Source organism: Loa loa, assembly GCF_000183805.2.
Source record: "Loa loa unplaced genomic scaffold supercont3.194, whole genome shotgun sequence".
NCBI classification, from domain to species: Eukaryota; Metazoa; Nematoda; class Chromadorea; order Rhabditida; family Onchocercidae; genus Loa; species Loa loa.
Genome location: NW_018108374.1, coordinates 1 through 14790, shown reverse-complemented (window position 1 = coordinate 14790; position 14790 = coordinate 1). Strand labels below are relative to the sequence as shown.

The following is a 14790-nucleotide window of genomic DNA, read 5'->3' as shown; positions in this document are numbered from 1 at the left end:
AAGTTTTGTAGAAATACCAGCTGGTTGTTATTGGATGGAGTCAGACAATCCTAACAATTATTACGATAGTCGATTATATGGCCCGGCAAGTTTACAGCTATTTCCAAATTTTGGTTTCAGAAGTTCACAATTGTTCATATCAAAAATTCGAATGGTCTCAATAGCTTGCATCCACTTATCTCCTTTAAATTTCGGTTTGATTTCCTTCCGTGTCAAAAATTCGCTTTTCACATAATGTCTTTAGTGATCATTAAAGAATTTTGTAAGCTGGATAAGCTGGAGATGCTGCAGGTTTCCGGAGGATTGTTGACAGCCCGAGCTACGCATATTATTTGGCCCCCGAAAAGATGGCGTACCATTAAAACAGAAGTGTTCGATCACAATACTGTTCCCGTTTCAAAACGGAACTTATTTTTTGGAATAAATCTTCCATGGTGATTTATAGATGTATGAATAATATATGCAGCATGGCAACAGATGTAATAGTAGTAGTATTACGACTAGTGATATACCTGAGCAGACTAAACATTCTCTCAGAACATTAGACGTTGATAATGCTCAAAATCTTCAGTGAGTTTTTATCCATTGTTGATAGATAGGTAGTACAATTAATTATATGCTAACAATACATGAAAGGACCTTGACTTTCGAAAAAAAACTCAATATACGAATAATCGAATACTCTCGTCTAATCTGTTTACTGATCAGATATCATTCTAATAGTTTCCAACATATACCATGTTTAAACACTGCCCAAACATTACTGCACTCTCGCATTGCAAATAAGGTAGATTGATTATTCGCAACATGACCTTTTAGAAAGACCTAAATGATAAACGACTGAATAATATCAGTGATTCTATGGTGCTTATTTTGTTTCTTGTAAATGATGAATTATTAGCATATTTCTCCTCTTCCATTATTTTCATTTTGCACCGAACCAACTGTAAAGTTTTGAAACAAGTGCAACAGTTTCAGAACAGCAACCAATCACTGCTCATTTACAGTACATATAAATATATGTAAACAGTACCTAAAAAATTTACAGTATGTAAATGGGAAAATGAGCTTCAAACATGTCCGCAGTCGTTCTTATACTATTCTTTACAAAATTGTAATCGTTCAGAACGTAAGTGGAACTGATAATTCATCTTATCTTGTGATATATCTTGTGACATTGTCAGTCCTTTTTTCAAAATAAATTTTTCGAAATATCCAACTTATGCAAAATCTGATTTATACAGCTTGTAGTTTCAATAAAAAGCTCTGCAAAGAAAAGTTTTATTTTCGTTCGTATTGCGTTTGAGTAAAGTGTATGAATTGAACGTACAAAAATTTATAAATTTTTCAAATGCATAGAAATAAGCCCGAAGTGTATGTGAATAATATACAAGTTATCATAATAATGTACAATAACAATAACTTAAAAAAGACCACACATAAGAAAGTTATAATTGATAAATGCGGATTTAAAGTTCTTCCAGTTCACACATGAAATTGATCTGAAAATGGATAACATGTATAAATAGGCAAAAGTGACTTTGCGGAATGTACAATGTCCTGTTCTGTTCCATGAAAATATTTGGAAAATTAATACTCTACAAATATAACCTACTTTTTAAACAAGTTAACTGAAATTACAGAATATTTCCAGCAAAATATCTTCAATAAGGTCTGCAAAATATTATCAACGAATCCCAATAAAGCTTTGAAATTGAAAAAAAGAAAAAGACCGTATATTTTTCAGCTGTGAAATTATACTTCAGGAATGTAATCATTCCATAACCGTATATCCTTCAATCGTGAAACTGCAATTTGCATGCAATTTCATCGCCAAAAAAATGTCTAAGTGATGAATATTTTACATCCAAATTGGAGAAATTCATATTCTGCTTAATCTGTCATATCGAGAAGCCATTGTTTCGTTAAAGCCAAAGAAGTTGCCGCATTGATTTTCTGCTGCCTTGCATGCAGTTCGAATTCTTTCAATCTGAAAATACTTTTTAAATACAGGAAGTATTAAACTTATGCTCAAATATACGAAGATTTCATAGACTTAGAACTGCAATTGGAAATGCCTTGAAATAAGCCTCACTAAATTGTAAAGAAATCAATTAACAGACCACTTTAACCATAAATTAAACATTTTAAATTATATAACTACTTTGTGATAATACGAGTCATTACAGTACGGTAATTTTTACGTAATATTAATATAAGAAACTGAGAGTATACATTGAAGAAAGATCATTTCTGATCATCGAATTCGAATTAGCGTTGCATGAATTTCCACTTGCTATTTCAGTAGCTTCCAGACGACACTAAAATTTTCGTGCAAAGTAGAAAAGTTTTTCTAAAGGTTAGCACAATTCCATTTTCTAAATCTGAAATTGGGAAAGATTTATGAGAAACATAAAGTTTCGAAGATTTTTCGGAAGTTTCTCTTTTCAAAACTTTTCTGCCACTGATCATGTTTGTTCCATTAAAGATTACAACAGAGAAGATGCATTCCTAGGAGTAACGAGCCCTTACCTCATTGGTTTGCTCAGTGATAGCAATCAACTGCAGAGTTTCGTCTAGCTGTTTTTTTGTTTTAAAAAGTTTATGCGACAAATCAAACATATCTCTGAAAAATTTGACGGTAGCGTTTTAGAATATATTTTCAATTAATTACTCTAATTGTTAGCAAAATAATTATGATTGTAAATGTAACACCGTTATCAACATAATATGCAAGAAAATATATTGTAAAACGAAAGTAAATATATTCTAAAAATAAATATATTCTAAAAAAATATATGCTAGAAACTTTATGTATTTTATCTAGAAAATCTAAAGATTTTCCAGATAAAATGCATAAAATGTTCAAATTTGAACCATTGAATGCTTCACATACCATGTAAAGCCAATATGTAACATTTGTAAAGTTCAAGAAAGAAATCGTTTTCTTTTTTTATTCTTTGAAAGAGAAAGAGAAGAAACATGAAGACTAGAATGATTTTATACCTTTAACTATAAAACCATAAAACCTTTATCGCAACACGTCGACGCCGTAGAATGGGAAACCATATTGATGTATATTAAATTTCGCAAAAATTAAGTAACTAGATCTGAAGGATGGGAAATAAGGTCCGAAGTGTAAAAGTATACTTAATTTCCGATAAAATCTAACGAATCATAAAATTTTGATAAAAATGGAGCATGGAAAGACAGAATTTACCTAGCTAACATTTGTAAAGGTTCCATGAAAATATCACAAAGTTGCTTCAATTTCTCATCATAATTTCTGACCATTTTTTCATAAGAATTCAACAAATATTTCCTGAAATATAAGCAATTTCCTTCAATAAAATGTTAGAACGAATGATGAAGTTCGTAAAATGATGTTCCTTTCTCCTTTTTGTTTGCCTTATCTACATGATGAAAACAGTTGGATAGCAAGACGAAATTTTATGGAGTTTTCTCGCAGAAAAAGAGGATAAGAAATTTATCTTAATTTCGTAACACATGAAGTGTTGAAAATAAAACCCAAGAAGAATCGTTGGTAAAGATATTACAATGTAAAGAATGCACAAATGGAAACCATAAAATTAAAAAATATCACAATGCTTGAAATTATTACATTATTATGAAGTTATTACACTTAAAATTGTTATATTAATTAGTATTCAAGAATAATTTACTGCTTTAAGAAAGGAGAAGCTTACCTATCCGTCTCCATTTGTAAAACGTTTTCTGAAGCATTATTACATGGTGGAAAAGTTCGAAGTTTCTGAAAGTAAAAATGGAGTGTATTTGATTAATGCCTTAATAAGTACGTGTTTGCATAAGTAGGTATCTAAGTTAACATATGATATCAAGAAGTAAATAAATAAACGAAGAAACCCTTTTTTTTTTCTTTTGAAAGAGCATCTTATACTCCTCAATAAGTTCGAACAATATCTTAAAATACATGGAAGTAGAAATTAACAGAAATATAATGCAATCTAATTTAAAAAACGCGCACAACACACATACATACATTCTTTTTGTATCAAACAATTATTTAGCAATAAACAAACCACAACTGCTTCAAGTTCAACTTTCAGTGATGGCTCTTTTGCAATATGTTTCGACTCAATAACAGCAAAACGTACATCAATTTGTTGCAATGTATTACATATCCATTGCACTGCCTCTGCAAAATGTTTCCAAAGAAACTAAACAAATTTTCGTCATATCAAAAAAAAGTGAAAAAAAAAAACAGAAAGGAAAAAAAAACCACAGTAAGATTTTTCTCGGCTTTCTTTTAATTATAAAATCCATTTCTCAAACTTTATGATAAGATTAAAATTCATAAAGGTCTTGCATTGCTGTTACTGCAATAATAGCCCATGTGGTTCTAATAAATGAGTGCAACTAGTTTATCGGCTCCCTTCAGCATCATTCCTTTCGAACGACTACTTCTAATCAAACTGCCTAATTTGTTTATAATAAAGTTGAAACGCAATAACTACCATATTTCGACCAAGAAACTTTTAAATGGTAAATAATTTGATCTTGGTATGATGTCTTGGTCACAAGACCACGTAATGGGTGCGTTCGACGAGTGGTCACGTCACACATGTTGAAAGATGAGTCACTCTGATCTGATAATCGTAGTGAACATAGACATTATTTACAACATATCATTAGTTACAATATATTATAATGATTTCAAGGATGCATGTTTCAAAATGGATCAACAAAAGGGAATAACGCACCTCTGATAAAATTCAATTCTCGTACAACCGAAAGTGAATTATTTTCAACCGCTTTCCGCTCCTCAGCTGTTTCTTTGTTCAGTGCAATTGCTTTCGAAAGTAAACGTAGTTGTTTCGCTAAACGGTTTGCAAAATTGCAATCATGCGTTAGAATTTCAGCTTCCTTTAATAATTTCAAATGTACTGCACGCAAAATTCGAATAACATCCGGTATTGTATCCTGTAATTTATATGTCTGTCGTTCCACACTTAACGTACTCGCAGCCGCAAGCTTCATCTCATGAAAGGTTGGCTCACGATTACATAACGGAAACGGTGAATGCACTGAAAATGTATCAGATTTGAAGCGGGTCATAAATATATCAATCACTTATTCATTTACTATCTTACCGAAATGGGAAGAACCACGCTGTATTATGAATAATATTAGCATTCAACACAAACTATGCCGAATTTCTTGCAATATCCGGAAAATGTTTTGCTCTTTGCTATCCACATCAATCACTGGTTACTCAATAAGTTATCCACAATGATGGATAACAAAAAGGTAAAAACAGACGTGAACTGACTTGAAAGAGAGAAACCGATATTAGGCCATGCATCTGCCGATGGTTAAAAACAATCACCGACAGAATGTATGTGAATGAAAACACAAATGAAAAAAAATTGAATTTCAGAGACCAAAATATGAAACATAAAAATGATAACTCACCGACAAGTTCCGGTAATTTGATCGGCAAAGTATAATTTTCATTATTTTGGAGTCCCATAACAATAACATCAGAACAGCGATCGATCAAGCCCACAGGAAATGGAGGTGATTTATAGACAACCGCGGAACCAGCTGGAAGTGTTAATAGACAAATCAGATCATGGGGTGGCGTATCAACCTTCATATAAACATCAAAGTAGGACCTGGAAACATAAAAGATTCAGATCTTCTTGCGATAATAAAAAGTTACAGAGAGATTTCTTATTTCAAAACTTGATTATTTCTTTTGAAAACTTGGAATCATCAAAAAAATACTTTCGACATATTCAAAATCCGGAATTTTCCCACCTCTCGAAATGATCAACGGCTGAAGTATCAAAATACTCCTCCAAACACATAATGTTCATCTTAAAAACACGCATTCGTTTCAAGTTTAACAACTCTTTACACATTTCATCAAATTCATTGAACGTTAGACGAGTTGCTTCACGTCTATCAAAAAGACGTCGAATAAATTCACCGAGAATCCGACGAAAACTTCTGGAAAACATAGCTATTCAACTAGTCTTAAGTAATAACTTTTATTTTTTTATCAAAAAAGAGAACATGTGCTTTGCAACTTAAAACAGTTTTTCTTATTTGTCAAGTAAAAATAAATTTCAACTGCATTTTTTATTTGCTAGGCAAATATTTCTAATAGTTTCAGAATTCAGTTCTCTGAAAAGTATCGCATTAAAAAAAAAGGCATACTTATATAAAAGATACACAGAAAAGGTAAGCTCACTTGGGGTATAAACAACGTCCATTTGGAAAATCTTTCTGCCATAAAAATTGACCCGTTTCACTTGCCCTACCGAATATAGCATCTGATGGTCGACTAATCATCATATTATGCATTCCAAGCGTATCTGCTGGTCCTAAAAAGTAATTAAAAATGATCAAACGCCATTTTTACTGCTGAATTTTATCCTTGACGGAAGCTTAAATTTTAATAGAAACTTTGAACAGGACGTGTATCCTAGTTAAATCGTTATGATCAAAGTAAGTGTCACACAACTTGAAGAAAAAAGTTAATCAAAAAATCCAAGTTTAAACATCCTAAAACTACTAACTGAATTTGGATTGGCAAATGCAAATATTTCTACTCCATGACATAATATAATTCAAGCTTACCTTTTGCTGGTACAAAAGGTAAAATACCAGTTGCACATTCGAATAAGGTACAACCTACTGACCATAGATCACATTCATCTTTCGTATATGACAACGCCGTTGTTTTTCGTGCTAAATTGGCTGTCGAATATTCATTCTATAAAATGACACATATTCAAATCATATTAAGTCATAGTAACAAAATATTTGACCTTAATATTTGTATGGTACTAAAAGTAACAATTCAAACACCAATTTAATATGCAATAACTGCTTTTAGCAAATCTTTCCGAAAGAAGATGAATACATCCTCTATATCACATAAATAGTATTATAAAACCCGTTTTATTCGAGTAGTTGGTGCATGGAAAGAAAGAAGACAATAACTAACAGCAACTTACAAGGTATCCTGGTGTACCACAAATGGAATGCAACGGTTGAAAATTATCGGTAAGAAATCTTGAACCACCAAAATCACATAATTTGAAGATCATCCTGACGAAAAAGGAAAAGTAGAATGTTGCACATGCCAAATTATGGATAAATATTATAGGTTTTGAGAACTGCAAAACTGAAACAATTATTTTCAGAGAAATTTGAATTTTTTCTTTTAAAATGAAAAATATACCTTTCAGATTTATTGAAAATTAATACGTTTTCCGGTTTTACATCTCGATGTGCAATCTTCTTGGAGTTCAAATACGACAATCCTTTTTCTGAAAGGAGAAAATCATCAATTAACTTTTAATTTCAGCACTAGTCGAAAGGACCGTATGGAAAGAATATAAGGCATACTTGATGAACATATTTTTGAAGTGATGTTAAGTAGAAGAAAATATTAAGCAAGGTAAATTTGGAACGAAGTCAAGTTAAGTGAACAAAGTAAGCATAAATGAATAAAGCAAAGTGAATCAAAACAAACATAATTCAAGAGAATATAAAGAAAATAATTTTATGTCAAACAAAATGAAACAAAACGTAGTAAACTAAAATAGAGGAATGTAAGATAAAATAACGAAACGGAAAAAATTAAAGTAACATAAGACAAACGATCTGAGAAGGATACCAAGATGATCGATTAACTGCAACAAAATTTGATACGATAGACCAAACATATTTTCCAATTTTTTCAATTCATCGCGTACACTACCATCAGCCAATTCCATGACTAGTACCATTTGTTGGGCTTCATTCATGTTCTTAAATAATTTTAAATATAAAATAATTTTGTGCTGAATTCATTAGGAATAGGAAAATGAGTAGCCTTAGACCTAAAACGTTTACGTACAATTTTCTTTAACGTTGTTAGACAAAGAAGTGTTAGACATATAAAGGAATCCACTTATCAAGCTTTCATTTGCTAAGTAGAAAGACGATACACAGAATTCCATTTTTTACTGTGTTACATTAATATTTTTCAATGTTGCTATTTTATATAGTAATTTTAGGTAATTAATATTATATTTAAGAACGACAATGTACCTTTGGATCAATCGTATCAGACGCAATAAATTTGACGATATACGGAGAATTTAACTGTTGTAAAATTTCAATTTCACGAACATGTTGCTGAGTATTGAATTTATTGCACGTTTTGATCGCTACAAATTCACCTGTTTCCTGGTTTCGACCTTTGTGAACCTATCATTTAAAAAGCATCAATTGTTGTGGTGGAAAACAACAGAACTGTTGCACATTTTTGCGAGTCATTAATTAAATTAAATCGAAATAATAAGTATCAACATAATATCCTTAGATAGTAATTGCTTTATCTCATCCATGTTGAAACAATTTTAAAGAATAAATCCAAAAATGACGTACATTTCTTCAGATAACTGTCATATTGTACATAATCCATATCTATCGTTCACTTATTGAATTCTACTGATTTCAAAAATATCAATTTCAAATTTTACCCTTCCAAAGGCTCCATTTCCAATCAAATCGATGTTACGTTGATGCCAGAAAAATTTATTCGTATACTGTATACCTCCTTCCGAAGCTCCATCCATTCAGCGTCTGTAAAAAGTTTTTTTAAAAGAAATTTTTTTTTGCACTATTTAATTTCTTTCAAGGACTTGATTCCCGTGCATTATTAACCATTAAAAAGCACTTTCAAAGTATTAAGATAATAAATTTTGAATCAATTCTGAAGTCTCATTCTGTATGCAATAAATTCTTCACATAATTCCTCACCAAGTTGCAAATGGACTCAAACTTTCGAGTGTGAAAAACAAAAAACATATTGAAATTTGAAAACAGTACAATAAAAGAAACATCCAAAACACATATTACCACTAATTAATCATTGAATTAATGAATTATATGAATAGATAGTGAGATTAATTAACTAATTATATGAATAGATGAGCAGAATGAATGTGTGAAACTTTTCCATCCAATTTTTCCCTATTTATAATTAAAAATTGAAAGGAATAGAAGTAGTAAAGTGGAAGGAATCGAAATATAATAATTATTCAATTGGCATTTACTCAAATTGTGTTATTACTAAAGGTAATACTATGAAATGAGGCATTAATTAATTAGGAATTAAATGGTAAAATAAGTTTACATGTCAACCATTAATAGTAACATGGAGAAGTTGCAGCAGTAATTAGTAATGATCATAAAATCAAAACTAATAAGAGATGGTGGATGCGAACACTGTCAAACGAACTCTTTACGTCCTTATTTCAGGTTTCACGTTTAGACGTACCGTCAAAAAACTACCGTCAAATATTCGTCTATTATTTTCATTTTCCTTTCCCATTCTTTCGCATTTTTTGCTCAAATTGTCCATCTCCCTACATCCTACGAGAAAATTCGAACAATCAAAGATCATTTTAACAACCAAAAGATATTTCACTACGATCGATCTGACCAATTAGCGAAATGACCAAATCTGACCAAATGACACTGACAATTAAATTTTAAAATCAGAAATATGAAACAAAATAAAACAAAATTCTGAATTTGAAATATCTTTTGAGTTAATCAATTTGAATGTGATATAAATCAGTCCACTTGTGCTCTAATTTGCAGTATATTTCGACAAATAATGAAAAAATCGATTTATCAATCAATTATCACTCCTATAATCACCATCAATCACCATCCTATAAGCAGCGCTTTTTCATGCTTAGCATTTCAAAAATCAATTTATCAAATTCAAAAGTTAACTTATCAAACTTATCACCAATATCTTTCGGTTGAAAGAGGATAATTCTATAACATACAGGTAATAAATTAGAATAATAATGAGTAGATGTGAGGAAAATGAGGAAATTGAAATGATAAGAAGCTGATTGTTAAAATACAACAGTAATGTTGACAATACCGGACAATCACATTCTCGATGAAACACTAACACATTGAGATGAAAGCAGACCACATGACACCGCGAACAACCAATAATCTCCCACTCCCCCAAACCAGATCCCATTTCATGTCTCATTTCTTTAAAAACCGCTAATTTAAATTTATTTGAACTGACTAAAAATTGATGATTCATCTTGTTTTAGTACAAATGTTGTGCACTTTGGTGATGGATGATGGAAATTCCGAGTTTTTAATCCATCAAGACCAATTCCGGTGAACTATTGACCTTAACCTCGACCTCGATCCGTGGAATATATCGATGAGAAAAGTATATGTTTTCTTAAAAAATACGGAGAATTGACTAATTTGAATGAATGTTGCTGTAACAAAAAGTAAGAATAAAAGAAAATAAATGAAAACGAAAAAAAAAATTAACAACGAATGCTAAAATTCGATCATCAACCTCATAATATCGCATATACTCTGCAAATTGATCGAAAAAAAAACTGCAGATAATACAGTTAATAGATCCCAAATGACCATTGATCGTATATATATATATATGTATTGGAAGAAAAAAAAAAAATTTGAATGCTAAAAATCGATCAACAATGCTTATTTCGTTGACCTCTTTAAGCGATTTATGAATAGAAATAATATAAATATAAATTTGTTAATTTAAATTTAATTACTTATCATTTTTTTTTAATGTTTAAAAAAAAAAAAAAGGAAACATATGTGTAAGCAAAGTACAATTTGATTGAAAACGGTCGAACTATTCTAAATTTCTTTTTTTCATTCAGTTTACTTAAACTACGAAATATTTCATAGCAAATGAATAAATTTCAAACATTTATCGATTTTTAACACTTCTCCATAATTCATCAAATTTGGTAAAAAATTTATTTAAAAATGATTGATTACTAATTTGGTATGGATGAAAAGGAGCGAAATCATATTTCATTAATAATTTTTAATCTTCCATTTCCATTCATTTCAAATAATAAATCTTCATTTCTCAGCCGCTTTAAATGTCATTTTAAAACAATTTGCAAATGTTTTTTACAAAATTTCAAGTAATTTATGGTTTTTCCTGTTTTTTTCTTTTAATTTTTGTTGCAAATTTCAATCTTCCTTCATTTTTTTTTTCTGCGAGATCAAAAAATTTGCAAATGATCAGCTCATGTATCGAAAAACATTACAAATAGCCAGTTCATGTATCAAAATTATCTGTAAATGACCATTACCAAAATTGTATCAAAATTGTATCAAAATTGTCTGTAAATGACCATTTCATGTATCAAAATTATCTATAAATGACCATTTCATGTATCAAAATTATCTGTAAATGACCATTTCATGCATCAAAATTATCGAATCAGTTTTCGATTTAATTTGTCGCAGGAATAAACAAACTGAAGGAGGAAAAATTGGTTTTTGTATAATTGCCAAAATTTACACATTTTTTTTTCAAATAACTTTAAATGCTTAACTGTTTGATCGAATTAAAAGAAAAAATTATTACAAAAGTTTTGGAATTTCCAAATTTTCAATTTCCAATCTCCAATTTTCAATTTCTAATTTTAGCATTTTTTCCATCTTTCTGCAATTCAAAAATTTTCACTGTTCCTTGCTTTTATTAACAAATAAATTTCATTTTTCAATTGAAGTTTAAAATTTTGAACTTTTGAAATTTATATTTTTGACATTTTAAACATTATTTAACATATGGTTCCAATTTGAAGCAAACATAGAAAAGGGAATATTCATCGTATAATTCGATTTGATGTATTATTTCTCAATCTCATAAATCGCTGTAAATGAGAAATGTTCAGGTAAGTTCCAATTTAAAATTAATTTAGAGAGAAGCACCTAGCTGATTAAATCATAATTTAAAATTGTCATAGAAAAGGAAATTGAAACATATGATAAGGTCACAGTTTATGCCCTAATTTCATACATTCCTTAATCACAATCAAATGATAAGTTTCATTTTGGAACTAATACACACAGGTAGGAAATGTTTGGACAAATTTCATACGATAATAATTCATTTTTCCATTAATTCAATTCATATTTTCTTTATTTCAAATTTAAATTTCGTTCAGACTTTAAGTCAAAAATTGTATTTTAAATTCTAATCAAATTTTTTGAATTTGTCAAATAAAAGTGTTATAGCATGCTCAATCTGTTGTTTATATCTGTAATATTAAAATTGGAGTACTGGATGATGGTAGAATTGAACTTAGTTTAATTAATTAATTTTGGTTGATTTGATTTAATTAATTCGAGTTTTAATTAACTTAATTTTAATTGATTCGTTTTTTTCTCTTTTTTCGATTTTTTTTTAAAATGATTAACATGAAATTAAAACAATTACAATGATATGTAATTCATTCATCATACTTGTAATTGCCCTCTAACCTTGCTGTATTTTATCTACTAAATCTGGTATTGCTGATTTGTGATAAATACTGATAGCATCAGTTTGACGGTATCAATCATTTTAACGAAATTTACTGGTGTCAATGATAGCATTGTTATAATGTTTTGAAATGAATAAATACTTTTCTTTTTCCGGAAATTTCAGTTCATCTATCAGTAATGTTAGCATGGAACAATATCATTTAACTGATTATCATTACCTTATATTATAACCAACTTGTAAGTAATCTTAATTATACTTAATTAAATTTGTAATCTTAATTATACTTAATTAAATTTGTAATAAATACCTAAATTACTAAATTATTAAATTCATATAAAGTTATCTTATATTATTTTAAATTTCACTCCAAAGCACTTGAAAAGTTATGATGAAAATGTGTTAATTGTTATTCCCGTTAATTGTTACCTGTTAATTAAATAGTCAATTGTTAAACAGTTACTGTTAATTAAATAAATAGTTCCTATTAATTAAATAGTTAATTGCTATTCGTGTTAATTATTAATTCGAAACAATATTACCATCCAAATAATTTATATGATTTTGATAACCAAAAAATAAGTACGTTAATTATTGCAAAAAAAAAAAGCATTAAAAAAATTACACTTGGGATTAAATTATAAAGACTATGATGATTAAATTATACTTAATCTTAATTATACTTAATTAAATTTGAAATAAATATCTAAATTACTAAATTATTAAATTCGTATAAAGTTATCTTATATTAATTGTCATTTGCTATCACACTTGTAGACATTATCAGCATCGGTATATAATTAAACAACCGAATTACAAGATAATGAGACAAGTATAGAAGATGAAGAAACTACGGTATTGTTTAATGTTCAAACAATCAAAAAATCATTGGAGCAAAATATTCCAGAGGAAAAAATTTGCGAGAAAAATGAAATGTGAACAAATTGTATTGGTCTGTGATATGATGTGATATGATATGATATGTGAATTAGGATGTAATGCTGATGATAATGTTCATTTCATCTTTGATTTCCTTCATATCATATCATATCATCCAAATATTTGGGGGGGGGGGAGGAAAATAAAACAGAAAATATTTAAATTAACAAAAAAAAAGTGTAAAAAAATTGACAAATCTGAAATTTAAAACTTAAATATTTTTTTCTAAAAAAAAATTCCAAAATTTTTAAATTGTAAAATATTTGAAAAAATTTATTTGAAATAATTTACATTTCGTATGAGTGAATTAAATTTTTTCATAAATTTATTCTTTTTTTATTTCGTTCAAAAAATTCATCCTTCCCTCCTTTTTTTTTTTTTATTTTAATAAATCCTGATAAGCAATCTTCTAGTTGCAATGTCAAAAAAAACGTCATAAGCTAGGATGCGAATGTCCAGCAATTCTTGGATTTCGTCTAACATCAAATGGACATTGTGTCCAGAAAACAGATTGTCCATTTGGAAATGATAAAATTTCCGGTTACTTTTTGCTTGTTAATTCGTTTTCCGATAAAATTCTGAAGTGAAAATGTAAAGGTTTGTCGAATTCGACTTTTAAAATTAATTCATACTTCATTCCTTTCTTTTTTTATTCGATACTTCGATGACTTCATAAAATATTTCGTTATTTCATGCTTTCGTGCTTTCACGTTAACCAAAACAAAACACGTTTATTCGGTGACATCACAGAATAGCTCGTCACTTCATTTACGTGTTTTCATGTTAACTAAAAAAAAAGAAATATCAATAATCCAAACTTTCATAATGAATATTGACTGATTTAAAAAAAAATGAATTATAATAAATTCAGAAATTGGAATTATAAAAGAAGTTGTAAAATATCATTTTCATTCAAACAAAACATTCCTAATCTCTTATTTAGCATTAATTAGCTAAATGATTAAAATAATTATGATCGAAAGGAAAGTGTCACATTTAGGTAATCCTAAAATGGTTACGAAAGAATTCAAGGAATACGGGAATGCTTGTGAAGAAACTTGTGATAATTTTGGACAACCAATAATATGTGCCAAGAAATATGTCCCAGAATGTTATTGCAAGAAAGGTTAAGAGTGGTCGTTGTGTTTTGCGACAGTTATGCTTTTATTACAACAAAACAACAAAGAACAATAACATTATTGTATTTACATCAAAGAACAATAACATTATTGTATTTACATCAAAGAACAACATACCTATATTTACATTAAGGAACAATAACAATAATTGTATCTACAACAAAGATATGTAATACAAATAAGTACTATTTCAGAAATATTATTCCAATTTTTTATTTCATTAAAAAAGCAAATAATAAATTTACATACTATAATATTTCATAGTTCAAAATGAATTTTTAACTGATCATTTCTGATGAATTTTATTTTAAGCTTATGTTCGTTGAAGAATGTTTACTTACGTCTATTTGATCATGTATTTTT

General features: G+C 28.8%; 2 protein-coding genes across 2 annotated transcripts; both read right to left on the bottom strand.

The window, feature by feature from the left end:
* Nucleotides 1-1463: 1463 nt before the first annotated feature.
* Nucleotides 1464-8631, bottom strand: LOAG_07487 (IKK protein kinase). The gene is made up of 17 exons (XM_020447449.1): nt 8523-8631; nt 8089-8247; nt 7673-7805; nt 7235-7322; nt 7008-7101; nt 6628-6763; nt 6239-6371; nt 5803-5994; nt 5455-5657; nt 4743-5066; nt 4062-4177; nt 3708-3772; nt 3221-3322; nt 2533-2626; nt 2236-2321; nt 1866-1990; nt 1464-1502 (listed from the first exon to the last, which is right to left on the bottom strand). The coding sequence occupies exons 1-16, from the start codon at nt 8616-8618 to the stop codon at nt 1894-1896; spliced, it is 2118 nt and encodes a 705-aa protein (XP_020302320.1). The 5' UTR covers nt 8619-8631; the 3' UTR covers nt 1464-1502; nt 1866-1893.
* Nucleotides 8632-9471: 840 nt separating this feature from the next.
* LOAG_07486 (hypothetical protein) lies at nt 9472-14581 on the bottom strand (the record flags this gene model as incomplete). The annotated part of the gene is made up of 6 exons (XM_003143019.1): nt 9472-9522; nt 9944-10062; nt 10217-10304; nt 10361-10407; nt 14061-14075; nt 14545-14581. Coding segments are annotated over 6 exons (357 nt in total), but the record flags the coding sequence as incomplete, so codon positions are not given.
* Between the last annotated feature and the right edge of the window lie 209 nt (nt 14582-14790).